Here is a 21,106-nt window from a genome sequence, read left to right as displayed (position 1 = left end):
ATTAAAACATACAAAGGTTTGGCTAAGTTAAATTTCAGTTAAAAGACAATAGAGAAGAGCAAAGACTGCTCCTAGTGTAAATTTCAGTTCCTTCAATGGATTTGGGTAGCAAAAAACTGACCTTGGGATTACAGCAATGTTTTTGTAAATTAATAATGGATAATCAATGTATGGTAGGATATTACTGTATATTAAAATTGTTTATTTATGCAGGGCAAGTAATGCCTACTTAACCTAGTCTGTGTATGTGCTAAGTGTATAGATAAATATAACTGATATCCGACATTTAAAAAAAATGTCCACACGACTAGCTGGTGGTGGAATCAAACTTTTCATGATCCAAATATACTTAATCGAAAAAAAAAATTAAAAGCTAGCTAATTACCTAGACTCAGACACTTCTCAAGTAAAAGATGGGTAGATTAAAGCAATATGAGGCCTAGGATTAACTGCCTTTGAATCTTTTATGGAATGTATACATAATTTCCATATCTTACATATTGAATATAAAAATTATATGAGTAACCTAGTTACTGCAAGTAATAAACTAGTGCTTCTTTAACTTCCTTCTTCAATGCAATAAAACATAAAAATTTTACTAACCACTATCCGTGGCATCTTAAAGGCTGCTTAAGTGGTTTGAAGTAAATTATTACAATTGTATATAGAAATGGAAATGAAAAAAAGCTTTTGCATTGAAGGATACAGGTCCCAAAATAACTTAAACAAGAAAATCAGTGTATTAAATATAGATGCAACTGTAAAAGGCATATCTCTTGCTGATTTGAGAAAGCTCAAATTCTCAAACGATGCATTCTTTCCCTTTTTTGTGTGAACATAATGAGAAGAGCATGCTGTTTTGTTCCTTGACCATGCAGTTGATACAGCATTTGTAGGACTGCAGCTCCTCTGTTCAGACTGATTGATGCTACAAATTAAACGTCTCATTTAAAACCTGTGCAGTTAATACAAAAGATATTAGCTCTGGCAGAAAGCAGACTTTCTGATCTAAAAAGTCTATTAGTCTGTTATTTTATTGTAATCTACATATTGGATATCAGCATACGGCTCAAGGCAGTTACAGTAAGAATATGCTGTGGGTCTGCCAGAACCTGCCAGTAGGTGCTTCTAAGCATTGGTATCTCTGTGTTTCTCAAACAAACACAAAGTCATAAATGCAATCACTTATTGCATTAGGCAAACAGAATCTAGAATTATCCCAGACATGAAGATGAAACCATTTGCTCTAATTAGTCAGGGCATACAGTGCCTTGCGAAAGTATTCGGCCCCCTTGAACTTTTCAACCTTTTGCCACATTTCAGGCTTCAAACATAAAGATATAAATTTTTTATTTTATGTGAAGAATCACCAACAAGTGGGACACAATTGTGAAGTGGAACGAAATCTATTGGATTTTTGAAACTTTTTTAACTAATAAAAAAATGAAAAGTGGGGCGTGCACAATTATTCGGCCCCCTTGCGTTAATACTTTGTAGAGCCACCTTTTGCTGCGATTACAGCTGCAAGTCGCTTGGGGTATGTCTCTATCAGTTTTGCACATCGAGAGACTGAAATTCTTGCCCATTCTTCCTTGCAAAACAGCTCGAGCTCAGTGAGGTTGGATGGAGAGCGTTTGTGAACAGCAGTTTTCAGCTCTTTCCACAGATTCTCGATTGGATTCAGGTCTGGACTTTGACTTGGCCATTCAAACACCTGGATACGTTTATTTGTGAACCATTCCTTTGTAGATTTTGCTGTATGTTTGGGATCATTGTCTTGTTGGAAGATAAATCTCCGTCCCAGTTTCAGGTCTTTTGCAGACTCCAACAGGTTTTCATCCAGAATGGTCCTGTATTTGGCTGCATCCATCTTCCCCTCAATTTTAACCATCTTCCCTGTCCCTGCTGAAGAAAAGCAGGCCCAAACCATGATGCTGCCACCACCATGTTTGACAGTGGGGATGGTGTGTTGAGGGTGATGAGCTGTGTTGCTTTTACGCCAAACATATCGTTTTGCATTGTGGCCAAAAAGTTTGATTTTGGTTTCATCTGACCAGAGCACCTTCTTCCACATGTTTGGGGTGTCTCCCAGGTGGCTTGTGGCAAACTTTAGATGAGACTTTTTATGGATATCTTTGAGAAATGGCTTTCTTCTTGCCACTCTTCCATAAAGGCCAGATTTGTGCAGTGTAAGACTGATTGTTGTCCTATGGACAGACTCTCCCACCTCAGCTGTAGTTCTCTGCAGTTCATCCAGAGTGATCATGGGCCTCTTGGCTGCATCTCTGATCAGTCTTCTCCTTGTCTGAGCTGAAAGTTTAGAGGGACGGCCAGGTCTTGGTAGATTTGCAGTGGTCTGATACTCCTTCCATTTCAAGATGATCGCTTGCACAGTGCTCCTTGGGATGTTTGAAGCTTGGGAAATCTTTTTGTATCCAAATCCGGCTTTAAACTTCTCCACAACAGTATTACGGACCTGCCTGGTGTGTTCCTTGGTCTTCATGATGCTCTCTGCGCTTTCAACAGAACCTTGAGACTATCACAGAGCAGGTGCATTTATACAGAGACTTGATTACACACAGGTGGATTCTATTTATCACCATCAGTCATTTAGGACAACATTGGATCATTCAGAGATCCTCGCTGAACTTCTGGAGTGAGTTTGCTGCACTGAAAGTAAAGGGGCCGAATAATTTTGCACGCCCCACTTTTCATTTTTTTATTAGTTAAAAAAGTTTCAAAAATCCAATAGATTTCGTTCCACTTCACAATTGTGTCCCACTTGTTGGTGATTCTTCACATAAAATAAAAAATTTATATCTTTATGTTTGAAGCCTGAAATGTGGCAAAAGGTTGAAAAGTTCAAAGGGGGCCGAATACTTTCGCAAGGCACTGTATATAGTACCTCTTTGCCACCTGCTTGCTCCTTAGCCACCTCATGCACCATCTCAGCTCTCCTCACATCTTCTAATATCTAGCAGGCTATATTCCAGCATCATTCAAAATTCTTTTCTATTCTCCCTTCACCAGACTCCCTTCCTGAGCTCACCGGTTATCACTTGGTATTCTTTGCATAATCTGTTACCCACAGCATAAAGAGAAGCATACTAAAGGTCTACATGTATTCTTCTAAGGCTTCCAAATAATGTCATTAAAGCTGACAATGGGCTTGTATCCATAGGTATGCTTGATTGACTTCTACTGAAGTAGAAAAATGATGAACACATATTTCTGTTTTTTGTCTTCTGAATCTTGTCTTCTGAATTTAAGTACTATTTAAGTACTATTATTTATTTGGAAATATAGATGTACTGTACATTAACTGATGTCAAGTTTAATTTAAATGGACCGACATGAAATTCCGTTTGTAAAGAACTGCTAATAACGTCCAGGCAACAAGTGGTGGAAATGAGCAAATGGGAGAAGAGCACTGAGGGGCTCTGAATATACATCATGTGCAAAGTTATTTGAGGTTTGAGGGTTAACAACCACAGCTGAAAGTGAAAAAGTGCAAATACATCTTTGAAATACGATCAGTCTGTCTTTTCTGTTCCTTTTACCCTGCACATCATAGATCACATCAGAACATGAATAAACAAAACCACCAGGCTTTCTTAATTAAGCTTGTTTCAAACTGCTAGAGTTCCCTACCTCTCTTCTTTCCTCCTCGGCCCAGAGAGCTGGAAAATGATCAGTAAGGCATTGAAACACCATTTCTGTCTTTTTACAACCTAAACAGGAAGAATTATCATTTCACTTGGTCCCTTTCCCCATTGCAATTAAATGAAAAAGAAAACAGATTTCACCAATGAAATGTGTCTGTGATGTTTTTCGAAAGGTTCTTTTAAAGACAAAATACATTTAAGTTCTGGATTGAGAGCTTTATTAATTTAACAGTTTTGAGTAAAAAGTGCAGTAATTATTTTCCTTGACAATTCAAGTACATACTGGAGAGTCTTCTGGCAGTTTATGATTTGCTCTTGACATAGAACACATTTCAACAATGGCAGTGCAGATTTTCCTCAAAGCAACCTGCTAAGCTCATTTGAGTCTCATAATAAATGGAGGCAGAACCATGTGGCATAATGAGTTCACAGGTAACCCCATGAAGGGTCAGTAGTTCAAGTTGCCTGCAGAGGATAATGAGTCAAATGGGAGCACTAACTGCTGTTAAGTACAAATTTTGCAGAATGACAATTAAAACCCAAAAGGCATACTCTTCTGTTTAAAAGCCATAGTTGCCCGGTTTAGTCAAAAACAACACTGATGAAAAGAGAAGGAGCACACTGAAAAAACAAGAGCCTTATTTCCTCACCAACTTAAACTGTATTTTATTGCCACTTATTTCCTTTTGTAGCTGCAATGTTTTACCTATACCCTAGTACTTTGATGAAGTTTTTGATAGTTATTAAAAACAGATCCACAGGTTGGGAAAGCAGAATTCTTTGTAGTAAAATAATAATGCTCTACAGGACACTAAAGCATTTAAAAAGCACATTGGGAAATATATAATCATACTCAGTGTTAAAAAACTCATGAACTTCAAAGAAACACACCTGCTCAAGCAAGTGAAACACAACTGCCCAAACAAGGCTGCCTAATAAGAAACAGAACAGTTTTGAGGCTTATTGTGTATTGTGAGCTTATTGTTCACATTTTATTGTGTATTGTGGCTAAATAGCTAGATTGAATTCCGCATGTTATTTCCACCCTGATTTAATTCCACAAGTTTATCAGAATAAAATAATATAATGAAATAACAAAGTAATAAAAAGGGGCAGATGAAAGGAATCTATGAGATTCTCCTATGAAGATCCTACATTTATGATGACTTCATTGCTTAATCTTTAACAAATTCAACAAATATAATTTGTAAATCATTTTTAAACAATAATTAAGTGTATAAAGAGCCTGGACTCTTCCAGTTCTGCACAAAATAAGAACAAACTACATACTATTTTACATTACACATACTAAAACGTGTTACGATTTAGATTTCTGCTGCAAGTACTGAACCGTTTGCCTCTCATGGGCTCTCACAATGCATTCTTCAATAAGATTACAGATGTTATATTAAAAGGAAATGTTAAAGTAAACAGTATATAGTGGTGTTTATCAGTCACTGTTTTACCAAAATGTACAATCAAGCACATTAAATCTCATTTTGTACAACTGCACCCAACCAATCAAATGACTTTAAAAATATAATACTTTCATTATTTACCAGTCATTTATAATAATTTATAACTGGCATAGCCACATCTTAGATTTATAAATTAATTACATCAAAAGGAACCCAGACAGCCCTAGAAAAAAAATCTATAGTACTTAAATTATATTTTATTCTTGTACGGTATTAAGAATAATAATTGCTTTTATATAGTGCTCTTCATCTCAAAGAGTTCCTAAAGCACACATTACATATATATAGGAGGAGACCTTCACATACCTTTGGAGCATCAGCACAACAGCCATTACATGCCAGCAGCCCTACTACACAGCAGATCAGGTAAAACTGAGAAATGGCTTCACCAATGAATGAAGGGGAACCCTCGGGCAAGCAGGTTCTATTCAAAGTCAGACTGCGAAATATCAAGGATACCAGCCTAAATACCCTTTTTATGGAACAATGCCATAGGATCAAACAGTGAACCTGGTTATCATACTGTGAACATTTTGGAAATTAAAATATTAAGGGAAAACTGCAATCTGCTTGTCTAACAACACCACTTTCAGCTGCCACCTCCATCCTAGTACTAACCAGGCCCAACCTTCACAAGCTTAAATGACAAGGTTTAAATCCTTTAGCACCTAAAATATTTTGCAAACAAAACAGTTCTGTATTTGGCCCACATCTGTTTCTTAAGAAGTTCTGCTCACCTAAACCAAACCAGACAGTGTCTTTAACTATCATATGAAGTTTAAAATTAGTTTCATCCTTCAATAATCTTTTACAGCTGTCATTACAATTTCAGACAGGATGACAGTACGATTTAAGGGGCTTACGATTAGCCATCAGGGAGTGCAAATATATGAAATGACCAGACAAATTTGTGAGTAAATCAATGCTATCCTGGCAGTGGGTTGCACTGAATATCAGTATGTGATTTTAGGGTGTATTCCAGAAAAAGAGATGAATAATCAAGGAAATGACATGCCTAAGAAAAAACAAACCATGCTGGTAGAAAATGAAATAGCTAGGAAAGGTTCTTCATGTGTGGTTCTTCAAGACAAAGGCATTATTTTCACCTGAAACCAGGTTAAAATGTTAAAAAAACATTATAACACAAATCCTTAAATACATTCATTATATAAAATATGCTTATAATGTATATTCTCCAGGACAGGCTATGAAAAAAGAGTAACACACCAGACTTCAGACCAAGTAAGAATAGTCCTGTTAGACAGAGGTCTGGTCATCTTTATTGTATGTGTAATTTGAGATGATCTATTAGATGCAGAGTTACTGTATTCAAGTGAAGTTGTGTTTTTGCTGTATCAATTAATATATGCTACAGCACATTAGTATTTTGGTTTGAAATTTTGCATTACACACAGTGCCTCCTGTGATTCCAGTGCTACAGTATGACTGTACAAGTGCAGGAATATCAGAAATCCGAAGCACTACTCGAGAAAGCAGCAAACATTATCACAGAATTCTGCCTGAATCCACAAGTATAAGGCAGTTCTATTTCTGAACACCAGGTGTGGATAAGATGTCTTTAACCACTGATGTTAGAAAATAAATTTATTATATACTTTCTAAGACGCGTTTTTTAATTTATTCTTAAAACTAATGCCATCCTACTCCGCAGCACTGCACTTAGCTTCATATGTATTATACTGAAAATTAAAGAGCACTAAGCATAAGTGCTCAGTGCTCAGTGCTCAGCCCAGTATTGGTGTGGAGGATGCGATCATCTACATGCTGCAAAGGGCCTACTCACACCTGGACAGGGCTGGCAACACTGTAAGGATAATGTTTTTCGACCTCTCCAGTGCCTTCAATACCATACAGCCCTTACTTCTAAGGAGGAAGCTGGAGGAGATGCAAGTCGATGCCTCCATGACCTCGTGGATCACTGACTACCTGACAGGCAGACCACAGTCTGTGAGACTTCAGAACTGTGTGTCTGAACAGGTAGTAAGTAACACAGGGGCTCCTCAGGGGACAGTTCTTTCTTCATTCCTCTTCACCCTCTATACTTCGGACTTTAAATACCACTCAAAGTCATGCCACCTGCAGAAGTTCTCAGATGACTCTGCAATTGTGGGATGTATCAAGGGTGGACAGGAGGAGGAGTACAGAGGACTGGTCAGCAGCTTTGTGGAGTGGTGTGGGGAGAACCACTTGGAACTGGATGTAACAAAGACAAACGAACTGGTGGTATATTTCAGGAGGAAAAAGGTCAAACCTACTCCTGTCTACATCCATGGGAGTGGCGTGGAGATGGTGGACTCGTACAAGTACCTGGGAGTGCACATCGACGATAGACTGGAATGGTCTAAGAACATCGAGGCCATCTATAAGAAGGGACAGAGCCGAGTTTACTTCTTGAGGAGGCTCAGGTCCTTCAATGTATGTAGTAAGATGCTACATATGTTCTATCAGTTGGTGGTAGCGAGCACCATTTTCTACGCAGTGGTATGCTGGGGCCCTGGGATTAGAGCAGTGGATTCTAAAAGGCTGAACAAGCTCATCAGGAGAGCCATTTCTGTCATTGGGTCTGACCTGGACCCCTTGGAGGTAGTGGCTGAGAGGAGAATGGTGTCCAAACTAGAGGCCATCATGGACAACATCTCCCATCCCCTCTATGACAGGCTTGTAGAAATGAAGAGCACGTTCAGCAATAGACTGATTCATCCACGGTGCGACAGGGAGCGCTACAGGAGGTCATTCTTGCCTTCTGCCTTAAGACTGTACAACGCATCCACCTTGCGTCTAGGCAGAGGCAACATTGACAGTGATCTGTTTCTGGACTGAACGCATCTACACATCTACTGCTACATCTGTTCTCTTTCTTTTCCCGTTTACAACCGTTTTTTGTGCAATATATGCCAGGGATCCGTGCAATACATTTATATTTATATCTATATCTATATTTACATCTAGATTTATATTCATATGTGTGATACGATTTTTCTGTGTACTGTTCTGTTCTAGTTTGTTCTTTGTGTGTCCGGACTGTGAGTAACTCTTTGAGTGCACCCCTCACTGTACTGATTGTATTGTATGTATTGTACTATTATTATTATTGTATCATTCGTTACACTGTGGCTGTGTTGTCTGTGTAAAGCTGCTGTTGCACTGCAATTTCCCTCACGGGATCAATAAAGTATCTATCTATAACTGGTGCTCTGCAATATCAAAAGCTTTTACCCTACAATATAAAAATATGAAAAATAAGTAGTGTGTTTGTTTTCATTTAAAATTTTGCTAGTAAAAAATACAGGAAAATCTCTCTGTAAAAAGACAGGGACTTGGGTACCAAGTGAGCACAGCATGGACTGGGCCCTGTGCAGCAGCAGGATGTTGGTCCGGATCCCCTGGCTTAAAGACGCAGGGTATAAGCCACAGCCTCCTTCCGCCCAGCTGGGTTTGAAAAAAACCAGTGAGCCGAGCATTAACTGCAAGTGGCATCTGCCGTCTGACTCAAATCACCTTCCATCAGAAGCACTTCACCTCGTGACTGGGGGCTAAGAGCTTCATTAACCCACGCTGTCCCAGGACCCTGAGTGTCGTGGAGAAGGCCACAGCATTCCTCCACTCTTCCTGTGTTGCAGTGCCTGTGTAGTTTCAGGAGACTAGCAACCTTTTCTCTGTTGCTCTGAATTTGCTTTGGAGTATTTTTTGTGAGCTTGGCTCTATTTTATTGGAAGGTGGTACATGTGCTTATTAAAAAAGTATGAATGTATATGTTGCAATCATGCTGCCTTAGTAGTACAATAGAGTACTGTATATCAGCATTGATAGGCATAGGAACAAGTAATAGGTTTATTCCATGCTGAAAAAAAGAAGAAAGAGAACACAACGTTTCGGCCGTGGAGCCTTCTTCAGGTGTGTCACACCTGAAGAAGGCTCCACGGCCGAAACGTTGTGTTCTCTTTCTTCTTTTTTTCAGCATGGAATAAACCTATTACTTGTTCCTTTGCAGCCTACGCATGCTGATGCAGCTACCCACCTGAATTGATAGGCATATATGCAAAGCAGTGTGTGGAAACAAGAGAATTAAAAGAAATGAAGCAATACTGTAAGCTTTCTCATATTTTTGTTTTTGGTTTGTTTCCCGCTGCAGCATAAAGGGAATGATGATGTTCTATATAACAACTCACCTGCGATTACACAGGCTGGGTTTTTATTTCAGATTGAATCCCTGCAAGAGACTAAACACACAAGCTCTGATGTGCCTTTCTAGAACAAGGCTGTGGTGAAGCCAAGTACTTAAATACTACATTGTTTCTGGTGTCCCACTAGAAACATGTTACAAGATGGCAGCAAGTTTGTTTGGAGACAACAAATTAAGTAGGAACAGCAGCAGCAACTGTTAACGGGCTATGAAATTGTTAGAATTCACATATCTTCTGTGTTTTAGTTCATAGTACTCTTTGGCTGGGCTGTGTTCCCTGCTAGACCGAGGACAGATGGTAAAAACTATCAGACAGGGACTGTTGCTTCAATGTCTCTCTCTCTGGATAATCAGCAAAGACAGACTATGAGCAAATAGCAAAAGCACTTTATTACTCACAAAGGAACAAGAAGCAGTTGGTCTTTATAAAGCAACAGTAGTTAATGCTCAACATTGCTAAGCTCCATTCCAGACAGACTCAAAGAAGCCTCACAATGTTTTCACAAGAGATAAATGTTTAGAACCTAGTGATTGAAATCAATAAATCAGGATAATATAGAGAAAGATTTATTGTAACTGAATTAACAAACCATTAAATTATGCCTATAAAATGGGCTCTTGGATCATATGCTCCCTGTAAAATTAAATTAAAATACAACTGTTATAACAGATCCCACTTTTCAACTTAATACTGTTTCCTACAGTAGCTGTATGGGAAATAAGTAAAAGATGCACAATGCCCTTAGATCCAGTGCAGGCCTTCAAAATTTTAAACTTTAAAATGTATTAAGCCTGGAAATGTTATGAAGATATCATCAATGTTTCCTTTAATATTATAAGGTTACAAAGATAGAAAGATATCAGTGGGGAACTTTAAGAATCAAACTGCTAACAAGCATTTCACCTTCTGCTGAAGTTCCTTTCACCAAATAAAGAGAGATCAAATTGAAGTATTGGGAATTAATCCACTAGCCAGCAGATCATCTGTGATGAAACAGGTATTTTCTTCTTTTATATACATACTTAAATACATATTTATAAACATATTCAGTGCAGATTTGGTTGTTTCTTTGTAACGCTGCAAGCCAAGGTAACGCTCATTAGAAAGCGACAATTCTGAAGTTAATTTGTTTAAGTGTTAGTACTGATGTATTCTTTGCAAGCTATGTTTTTATAATGCAAAGGAACAGATAAAGGTTTATTCCATTCTGAAAGCAAACAAAAAAGAGACACAGAAGTGTCTCTTTGTTCCGGCTGTGGAGACACAGAAGGCTCCACAGCTGAAATGCAGTGTCTCTTTCCTATTCTCTTCCGCATGGAATAAACCTTTACTTGTTCTTTCGCAGCCTGGACATGCTGAAGCAGCTACCTACTTGATGGTTTTATGACGACTGTTATGAAGAAGAAATGAAAAAGTAAGAGACAAAATTTAAACAAAATACGAAAATAATGTTTTTGTTTTGTCCTGGGGAGCCCAGTTGTCCTTTCCCTTATGTACAGAACCATGACTTTGTTAAAGATTAGACTGAAAAGGTATTTTGTGATTTTCAAGATGGCAGGACTGACCTGGGGGCTGACGCTGGGGCCGAAGCCCATGCCGGGGGTGGAAGGGACGGACATGGAGTGGGGGCCCATGGGGGAGCTGATGACGGAAAAGGGGGAGCCCAGGCCATTCATAGGCGAGCTCAAAGTGCTGATGGGAGAGTGCAGCTGACCTGACGAACCCAACGATGATGGGCTGATCCCCGAGCCCATCAGGGACGGATGGAGGGTGGGCGTGTTCATTGCCCGGTGAGAGTTCGGAGAGCTCAGAGAGGTGGAGTTCACTTGAGCAGGAGACTCTGCAAAGAAAAGGACACTTTAATCACTCACTCTAGCTTGAAGAAAGAATAATCTGTTACATCAGTATTTAGAGGGCAGAATCAAATCATTTGTAGCCACAGGCCTTTTCATCATAACCTGAAGCACAGATGTTCATGAAATTCTTGGTGCTGCAGCAGAACATGGCAAATTAACCACTTCACCCTTATAGTTTCAGTTGCTATATAATTGAACCCTGCCAGTTTTTCATACATGGTATGTGGTTCTTGCAAATGCCATTAATAATCCTGTTAAAAAATACTCAGAGCATTAAAAAAACACTAAAATTGGTAAAACGGGTCCTGGGCTGTATAGTGGCACAGTGGTTAGCATTGCTGCAATGCAGCGTTGGGGCCCTAAGGTTCAAATCATGTGGTGCTATCTGCACAGTGTTTGTATGTTCTCCCTGTGTTTGAGTGGATGTCCTATGAGTGGTCTGTTTTTCTCCCACAATCGTAAAGCACACGGGTAGGTTAATGGCTTCTGGGATATTTGACCCTGGTGTCAGTGTGTGTTTTTGTGTCTGTGTATGCCCTATGATGGACTGGTGTCCCATCTAGGATGTATCCTGCCTTATGCCCAAGGTTTGCCAGGAAACGCTCTGACTCCCCTGTGACCCTGTATTGTATAAAGTGCTTAGATGGATGGATTTGGTCCCATCGTGGGTAATGATATGAGCTTGACAGTATGATCTACTTCAAGGTCATCAGAAAGAGGCTGATTCAGTACAACCAAGTCAGCTACCTTTCTCTTTCCCTTGAACTTGATTCCAGTTATCAGGCCCAGCTGTCATAATCATTCTCTACAAGGCAGTAGAAGATTGAGTTAATCTGCCTGTCTCAGCTTGCTGACAGAGCCATATATTCACTAATGATGCAACCTAGCTAGATTTAAAGAAAAACTTCATGCTGCATGAAGCAGTACTATTCCCCTTCATGGTCTTTTATTTTGTTCTATGGGTTAACTCATTATGACCCTGTTTCAGACAGATTTAGAAGATGTATCATCACCCAAACAACACTCATATATTCATTTTCTGTGGCTCAAAAGTGCAATATTACATTAAAGAGAAACTAATCTATAGATAAACAGAGGCAGACAAATGTAAAATATTTGCATCAAGGCCCTGTAATTACCACAAATAGTCACTCTTTCTCTGAACATCTTTTTTTAATCTTATTTTTTAATTTTGAAGCTGTACAATCCACCAAATATGGTTTTACAGTCATGTTTTGTTTTATATCCCAGTTGTTTATTGACTTCACTTTCCATGTGCATTGAGACTATCCATATACTTTTTGTGGTCAGATACCAACATCAAAACTACTATCACTGCCACATGCCTCCAAGTGCCTGAGTCACACAGCAAAAACAAATGTCAACTCCACTGCACCAAAAAAACAACATCCACAGGCTTGGAGAGTGATAACACTGTACCTCTATATGCCCTGTTATACTTCCCCCTTCTGCCTAAGAGGTTTGGCATGGCATTTTCTCTTACACTGTCTATGACGTGCCATGGCTGCTTTACATATATGCTTTTTATATATCAAACACCAGACAGAGAGTCACAATACAATTGTTCTAAAGGTACCAGCCTGTGAGCATGTCCAATAGTACCAAACTGAGGTTGGAGAAAACTTTGCAGATGAAATTAGATATAGGGACCATCAATAAATGTAACATTAAATCTAACAGGAGTCCAAATCTAGAGGCACCAAAAAAATGAGCTAACCCATATAACATCGTTCTGTGCACAACTTAAGCTGTATAGCTGTGCTGCTATACTTCAAACAGTTAACTGTTTATTCTGTATTTACAATTAAGAAATTCAACATGAATCCTCAGAAATCCAGCTCTTGAGAGACACAATACAAATTGGATTGGCCAAGCTCTTCTTTGTTTCACAGCATGTATAGGCTATTTTGTTTCTTTTGACAACAAAATAAAAATGATTTATTCATCTATTAGCTGACAGCTTGCAATAACAATATGTCCTGTTTCCAGAAGTACTTGGTTCCTATTCTATTAACGTCACTGTCAGGATCCACAGCATGCTCCAGACCCAGAGCAAGACAGTTGCCAAAAACACAGGCCTGACAAAGGACGGCCATTGCAAATCTACACCCCCCACACACCCCTCCTCCAAAGCAAATGGTTGCATGGCTCTTGCCCAACCCAAGTTAAACACTTACACTGCATCCTGATCTCCTCAGGAACATTTCCTGAAAACACAGCACAGGGACATCTGACAAAAGCCAGCCATTGAGAATCCAAAGGACTGGAGTGCTTTCAGCTGGAAGAACCAGAGCACTTTTCATATACCAATGTCTTTCAGAATAAGTGTTCAGACAAGGGCTGACATGCTTCGAAGGTGGTTCCTTAATAACATTTTAAAAATATTTAAAAACTATTTAAACACAGCTTCCACTACGGAAGGATTTCTTCCGATCAAATATCACAGGTCTTACCCTCTTACCTCACTACCACAAAGAAAACAGTTTTCAGTAGCCAAACAGCCTTCAGCATCCAGGGCTGTCCATCTATGGGTTGAGGTGAAAACCCTTCAGATCTTTGGTGTTAAAGATCGCAAACCAATTTCAACAAAAGACAGGAAAATAATTTAATACAATAAAGAAGCAATGCTCAGAAAAGCAGAACTACACATACAAAGATGTGTTTTAACCTTTTATACTTCTTATATTTTTTACACACACTGCAGAAGACCCAGAAGAGCCTGTGTAGTTCACAGAATTCACCACCTGGAAAATGGTCACACATCACACCTGAAGAAGGCTCCACGGCCGAAACATTGTGTTCTCTTTCTTCTTTTTTTCAGCATGGAATAAACCTATTACTTGTTCCTCTACACATACAAAGCCAACTTGGCTTTGTGCTATGGATCTAATGGTTTGGAAAGCAGCCTGTCTTTACCATGATGCAAGCTGAGGCAAGTAGATGTGGTACAATACTTTGAAAAATACATTGGAACAAGTCCACTTGAATCAAACCTAAATTACTGAACCTGCAAATCAATTTATTAACTGAAAATGTGTAAATTCTGTCTTGGACACATAGGAGTTGAAAAGACTTGAGCCCTGCGATGTACTAGATGAATAAAAGAGCAACAGTGGGTACTAACTTCCTTAGCCTGAGGAAATGCCTTGTTACCTAAAGACCAGTTTTGATCCCTCATTACTGATAAACAGTGGCCAATCCCCTTTCCACAGAGCTATTTGTGTGAGCTTTTTCTCTGCTGGCCCCAGTTAGAATAAGATTACAGGAAAATGAATGGGGCTCTTTTCTAAACCTCTTGATAATCCCCCTTGAGAGAGAACCAGCTGGTTATGCGGCACCATTGTGAGGGACTGCTGAACAAGCTTGAGACACATGAGAGAATGGAGAACAGCTTTAAAGGCACACTTTATTAAGATTATGTGCTGCCAGTGTTGGAGCAGCCAAAAGAGCAGTACATTATTTTATTTACAACAAAGGTTAGGAACATGGCCACTGAGATCTCAGGCCTGAGATAAGGCAATACTTCCAGGCCCTCTCTTCTGTTTTGTCCTGACCTAGTAGGCTCCAAAGTTACACACATTTTCCAGGTGGTGAATTCTGTGAACTACACAGGCTCTTCTGGGTCTTCTGCAGTGTGTGTAAAAAAATATAAGAAGTATAAAAGGTTAAAACATGATGAAAATAAGGCCTCTCCTGTAGTTCTTATTTAGAATGGTATCCTAGAATGATTAATAGGTTTATTCCATGCTGAAAAAAAGAAGAAAGAGAACACAACGTTTCGGCCGTGGAGCCTTCTTCATCCTAGAATGATGACAACTTAATAAAGCAAATTCCATTCTAAATAGTTCCTTATGTTCTCTGTTTTCTTGGAGGTTCATTTTGTACCCTTACATTGGTTTCCTCTTGGTTTCAATATGTGTTTAGTCTTTGTCACTGCAGTTTAAAAAATGATAAACATCTAAATAAATCTCTCATACTCCAACAAAGGAAAGTGATGCTGTATTTCATGTTTGGAATATGATACACAATTTATTTTTCAAAACTGTATATATTTCTGCATGCAGGAACAGAGGTTTGAAATACATAATGTAATTTTCTTAACTAAAATGGGTATGTATTGTTGTACTACATTTTCAAGTACTGGTTACACAACAAAGTTTGCAATGAGACACACAATGACATATACTCAGGAAAAAAACACTGTCAAGATTATAATATTTAAGAGCAGAACATAATCTACTTCACTTCTAGCTGGGAAGGGTTTCAAAATGGATATGATTTGGTTGCAAACAGATTTTCGTTCCAAGATATACAAAAAAAGATAAATGTATCTTTGTGGCCAGCTTAATTGATATTTTCTCTAAACAAAAAACAAACAACTGCTGAAGAAAGATGTGTTGAGAGCTTAAGTATTCACATTACATTATTTGAAAAAAAGCTAATTGGTTTGTGAAGACTGTAAATCCTCAAGCATCCCTGCTGAAGTCGATGTCAGTTAAACTGTACAAAATACAAGACTGCCAGCAAGGATGACTGAGACTTTGTATTAAACCACACAGTGGGGCATGGGGATTGGCCACAAATATGAGTTTCCCCAAGAGCTGCCAGTAGCCCCCAGCCCTACCTGTGAGGACCACCCACAGAGTTCCACTGGCTTGCCAGAGGAGTGAGTAAGACATGTGTTGTTGAAGAACTTATTTCAATCTACAAAGACACCCCTCCCTGAGCCTCTTCAGTCTCAAAGCGTTTGTTCTTGTATAGTGCCGAAAACCATAAATGAGCATATAAATAAACTATTCCAGGTTCATCTGGGGTTTTGTTTACAGTTTCTATCAAGAATTTCTAAAACCCTTTGAAATCTCATTGACGACATTCTAATAAAGGAGAAGAGAAATCCAATAACTGTTGTAAGTTATTTTCCTTGGCTGCCATTTTATGAACTGGTTCATGAAGTCAGTGTCCAAAGCTGGGGAGTGAAACAAGTAGGCTTTATTTTATCTTTCCTTGCCAAACTTTCTGAGCCTGCAAGAGCAAACTGGGTGGCATTGCAATGGTTGGGACTTTTTTAAATCCTGAAAAAACACCTGTCTTTGGAAGCTTAAAATTCCAAATTGATAAGAGTTTAAAGGGTACTGCGACCCCAAAGGGAAATCAGGGGAAACTGCACAGTGGACAACAACTAATTAGTATAAATGATTACATAACCACCATCTGGCAAAAGCATTTTTTCCATTTAAAGAAAATGGCAGGCATTATCCACAGACACAACAATCTGTTAAACCAAGGAAAGCTATTAAGAACTCCTACTGTAATTAGTGTAATGTGCTATTTTTTCTAATTTTGTTTTTGGATGTTTTGCCTGAAACATCTGTCTCATTACCCTCTAATGTGCTCACTGCATTACCGATGAAAGGAAATGTCAACAGTTTTTACAGCCTGATCTGCTCATGCAGTTTTCCTAAAACCTGCTTAGTAAATTGTGAAAATAATTTGGATCATAATCTCTTATCACCACTACGGGTTGTTTTTCACTGAATACAATAGCATTTCAGTTGAGGACGGTAAAAAAAACAGCTGCACAAGTAAAGTCTGGTAAAGTGATTTTACAAATGATGCCTTACTAAAAACTGTATGTTCCTTATGGCCGAATAACACCTCAATGGCTTTTTTAAAAGAAACTGGCCAAAATGAACATCTCTGTTTTGCAAAACAACATTGACAAAGTGTTTCCAAGTGTGTTAGAGGTAAGTGTGTGAAACTGTGTGCTCAGTACTTGCATGAAAAATCTATAATTTTCAGTGACGATGTGGCAAAAGCATTGTCACAGACAATTAAAACAAGGCTACTTCTGGAACACCCAGTTACATATGGACACAGGTTAAATGACACCATATTCTATGGAAGAACATTACCAGAGAAAAATAAAAATAGCAGATCCTGCAATTTTTCTGTGTCCTCTGCAATGAACAAATAATGTTCTTTCAAATAATTCCAGTGAAGGGAAAACAATTAAATGAGCTAACAAGAGACAAATGGATCTTATTAATATTTTGCACATTTTGCAAAAATAAGTGGAGGAAAAACACAAAAGGCATGGAAAATGACACATTCTGTATGATGGCAGTTGTTTGATTTTAATGTGTATGTTAAAATGTCTTGCAGAATGCTGTTTTAAAAAGATTTTCCTTTACTGTGTAAAAACCATATGCTCTTACAGTTACAGATACACAGTGATCTTTATGTAATTATACAGCTAGAATATGAAACAGATGACAATGGAATATCAGAAAGGGTGTTGTCCATGACACATTTCCACTAGGTACAATTAGTCTTCCTGTATGTGTACAGACAATGCAACAGGTTGTTCATTAATATGGGCACTTGGGAAAGGGACTTTTGTCTGTGTATCAGACCATGGCCTGAAATAAGCACTGAATTCAACACTGTGGAATAATCCAAAAGGGCAACTCACTCAAGTTAAAGGGATCAGGAAGTTTCCTTACTACCGTAGATAGGGGGAAATAGACCTGTGAAGTGCTGTGACAGACTGAAGGCCTGAATTGAAGTACCTGCCATACTGTGGCAAAGCTAGAATTACCTGCCCTATAGAATCGTAGTGTTTTTCTATATACATGAAGTCTGCTCACTTTTTTTAAAACAATGTGTAGATCATCAATGCAATTCTTTCAATACCGACACCAGGTTTGAAGGTCACTAACAGGCCACACACAGTGTGACTGCCCCACCCTCAGCACACTTTAGTTAATCAACAATAACAAAACAACAATACTGCTAAACATTCAAACAGGTTTCATGCAGTCTTTTTCACTTCTTTTGGAGCCATGGTACAAACCCTACTAAAACTGCTTACCACTACAAAGCAATTGCCTTGCCCCTCATCAGAACTTGGCTTAGTATTGCTATCACTTTCAAGATTGCCAGTGAATTAAAGAAAACTTTCTGAAAATCTGGTCTCTGCATGGTCAAAGGCTCAAATTGCCTGCAGTACTCAAGTAACATCAGTATAAAAAATAAAATACAAAAACATGTACTGCAAACTTTAAACAAAGCTATGCTTTATTAGTCTCTTTGTAGTGCACTGCTGCAGCAGGAGTAAGTTACCAGACCAAGACAGCATTTAGTTACAAGGAGAGCAGAGTGTATTTCAGTCTTCACAGGTCACCATGGAAAAGCCCTTTCATCTAAATATCACAGCACTGGTACTTGATCATGAGACACAGACTAGTTTCCATTGTGCTGTGTTTCAAGTCGGTCTGATCAAGCTGTATCTTTTGATCTATGTGTTACTTGCTTGACAGAGCAAAGGCCTAAGTTAAGAAATACAGGTATGGACACACACTTGAGTTTAATCTGAGAACTTGTAATAAGATGTGATGTGTTGTTTTTTTAGCAGTATGGTTTTGCTCAAAAGTTACTATGGACAGTTAAAATTCCTTGTGTAGTAATGCTTTTTTGTTATCGCTTATTAAAAAGACTTTGACTTAAAGGTTTTATAAAAAAGATAAGTACCTGCCACAAATGTGTAAAAATAAACATCAATTTAATGTGATACCTTTGAATCTATTGCTTTAATCAAATTATTTTTGCAATTTTGAATCAACGAATTAGATGAATGTGTAATCCTATTTCTCAGTGTGAGCCATGAAAAAAAGTTGTGAAGAGAGTATCAACAGTCAAACAGAAAAGATGTTTTAAAATGTTGTGTTTTCTTCAGGCTAGGTTCTATATTCCAAAAATCACTGATCTGAGCCTTGACTTGTCCACTCATTAACTAAGGCTGCATTACCCTAATGATTCCTGAAGTGATGACATCACCCAAAAGGACATCAGAGGTCCTTGCTTCCCTGTGGTACAGAATTGTAGTCATTCTGAATTTGGATGGGTACACAGCAGAAAGTAGTTGGCAACTACAAATGTAAAAATATTCACAAATGAACAAAGAAAACAAATGAGCAAATACTGATATAGTCATGTGTATTTGGGTTTTGCAACAAACAATATTCCGATTAAATGTCAAGGTATTTTATTTTTAACTCTAATGAATACCAGTGTATTTCTCAGATAAAAGGGCATTTCTTTGAAAAGGTGTTAGGGACATCCTCTTCCTTTATACACAAAAGAGAAGCTACCAAACAGTTTCATACCCACTGTTGAAGTTTGTTATTCAGGTAATTTAATAATAAACTTTCACACTTGTTGAGAAGAATAGCACAATGAGAAGGTGAAAGACCTGCTAGCTGAGGCTGTGGAAAAATGGTGAAAAAGTTACACAGCATTTGCACTTACAGGCTTTCCCTAGGAAGAAACACAGGACACAAACTGAAGTGTGTGACTGCTTGTTTATCTGCAGGGCACAAGAATTTAAAAACAAAAAACAAATGAAAAGCCATGTGTGTCTGATTTTCTAAACTACGTTAGAAATGCTGTAAACGGTTTAATACATGACAGTTTCTGTTCTTGGTTGTGGCAGTACAATAGGTGAGTCCTGTGTGCAATCTGCATTAGTTTGCCAGATGTATGCTGGGCAACAAATGCTTTTCCCACCTTCTCTACATTCCTAAACGATTCAGTGCCGTAAGAAATTAAGTTTTAGTCATACCCTGGCTGCATAACATTTCTGCCCTATTTTTCTCTCTTAATCCCTGTTGGCATAGACTGTGCCCTGGCACATTACCATAGCCTATAGCACACTGAATTGCCTTCTCTGTGGACTCAGGTACTAAACATCCCTTAAATTTTAAATGCTCAGGGGTTATACGCATGGTATTCTGTGTGCAGGCAGAATCTGAACAAACATCCTGATTTAGCAGTGTTGAACATGTGTAAAGCTGAGGATTTTGTTGTAAGATTCACTTAATCAGAGATAATGATGTCAGTACTGTTTCATGTGTACAGCTATTCGCTGTTGAATCCTGAAATGTTTTACACTAAACACTAAAGGTTCTCCTTCTAAACTAAATTTAAGTAGCTTTTTTTCTTTTCATTAAAAAAAATAATTTATTTTAAAAAATCATCTTGTGTTATCAAAGAAATAAAATTTGAAATTAATATCATATGAAGTGAACCTTCAAATATATAATATAGCATTTGTCATTTTGCTCTTGATTGAAATTGTTAAGTAGATATTAGCCTTTCTTTACAGTAAAAAATAATCTGATTATAAAGCCCATATATCTTTACATCAAAAGTGTAGGAAAACCCCTCCAGTCAAAACAGTCTTAAGCCATACAATAATAGTATGAATGCTGAGGACAGAGATATATTACAAAAGTAGACAGCCATAGTTATGCAGTGCACTGTTCATCAACATCTCATTTAACAGAAGTGCTATTACTATCGAGCTAGATATATGCATTTTTTGCTCTTTAAGCTTTTAATTTTAACCAGACTTTCTCATAAACCAATCTGGGAAACAAAAGAATGCTGTTTCCTCTTGGACACACTGCTAAATGCAGTTAGAAAACCTATAAATTTCAAAACTCTTATTATTCAGAGCCTCAGGGGATTTTTTTTACTAATAAAGTAGACATAGCTTTTAAACAGGACAGGAGCTGGAAGCACATCCAGTACATACAGGCATTCACTGAGAACTGCAACAGAATCCTTGGGCTCCTCATTACAACATTACAGATGATCAATCACTTTTAATTATTGCTGCTCTGTATTACTGTTTTAAATACTGCAAGAATGCATTTGGAACATTTATTATAAATAAATAATATATACATATGTTAGCCATTTGTCTGCAAAGTTAAGTAATGAAATGGTTAAATCCCCGCTTCCCAGAAATTTAGCTTTTCTAAAGACAACCATTAAGTCCACTCTTACTCAAATACAGTAATAACCCTTTCCAAATAGTG

At 38.1% G+C, this 21,106-nt stretch overlaps 1 protein-coding gene across 2 annotated transcripts in view; it reads right to left on the bottom strand.

Annotated features, from left to right (window-relative positions):
- rxraa (retinoid X receptor, alpha a) overlaps positions 1-21,106 on the bottom strand; it is a 141,491-nt gene that overhangs the window by 42,528 nt on the left and 77,857 nt on the right. For both annotated transcript variants that reach the window (XM_015366946.2, XM_006640664.3), the window contains exon 3: positions 10,914-11,188. In XM_015366946.2, the coding sequence (XP_015222432.1) occupies positions 10,914-11,188 (275 nt within the window). The remainder of the gene's footprint in view (positions 1-10,913; positions 11,189-21,106) is intronic.

Source organism: Lepisosteus oculatus, chromosome 24 (genome assembly GCF_040954835.1).
Source record: "Lepisosteus oculatus isolate fLepOcu1 chromosome 24, fLepOcu1.hap2, whole genome shotgun sequence".
Classification (NCBI taxonomy): Eukaryota; Metazoa; Chordata; class Actinopteri; order Semionotiformes; family Lepisosteidae; genus Lepisosteus; species Lepisosteus oculatus.
Note: the sequence above shows the minus strand (reverse complement) of the source record. Positions and strands in the feature narration are given on the sequence as shown.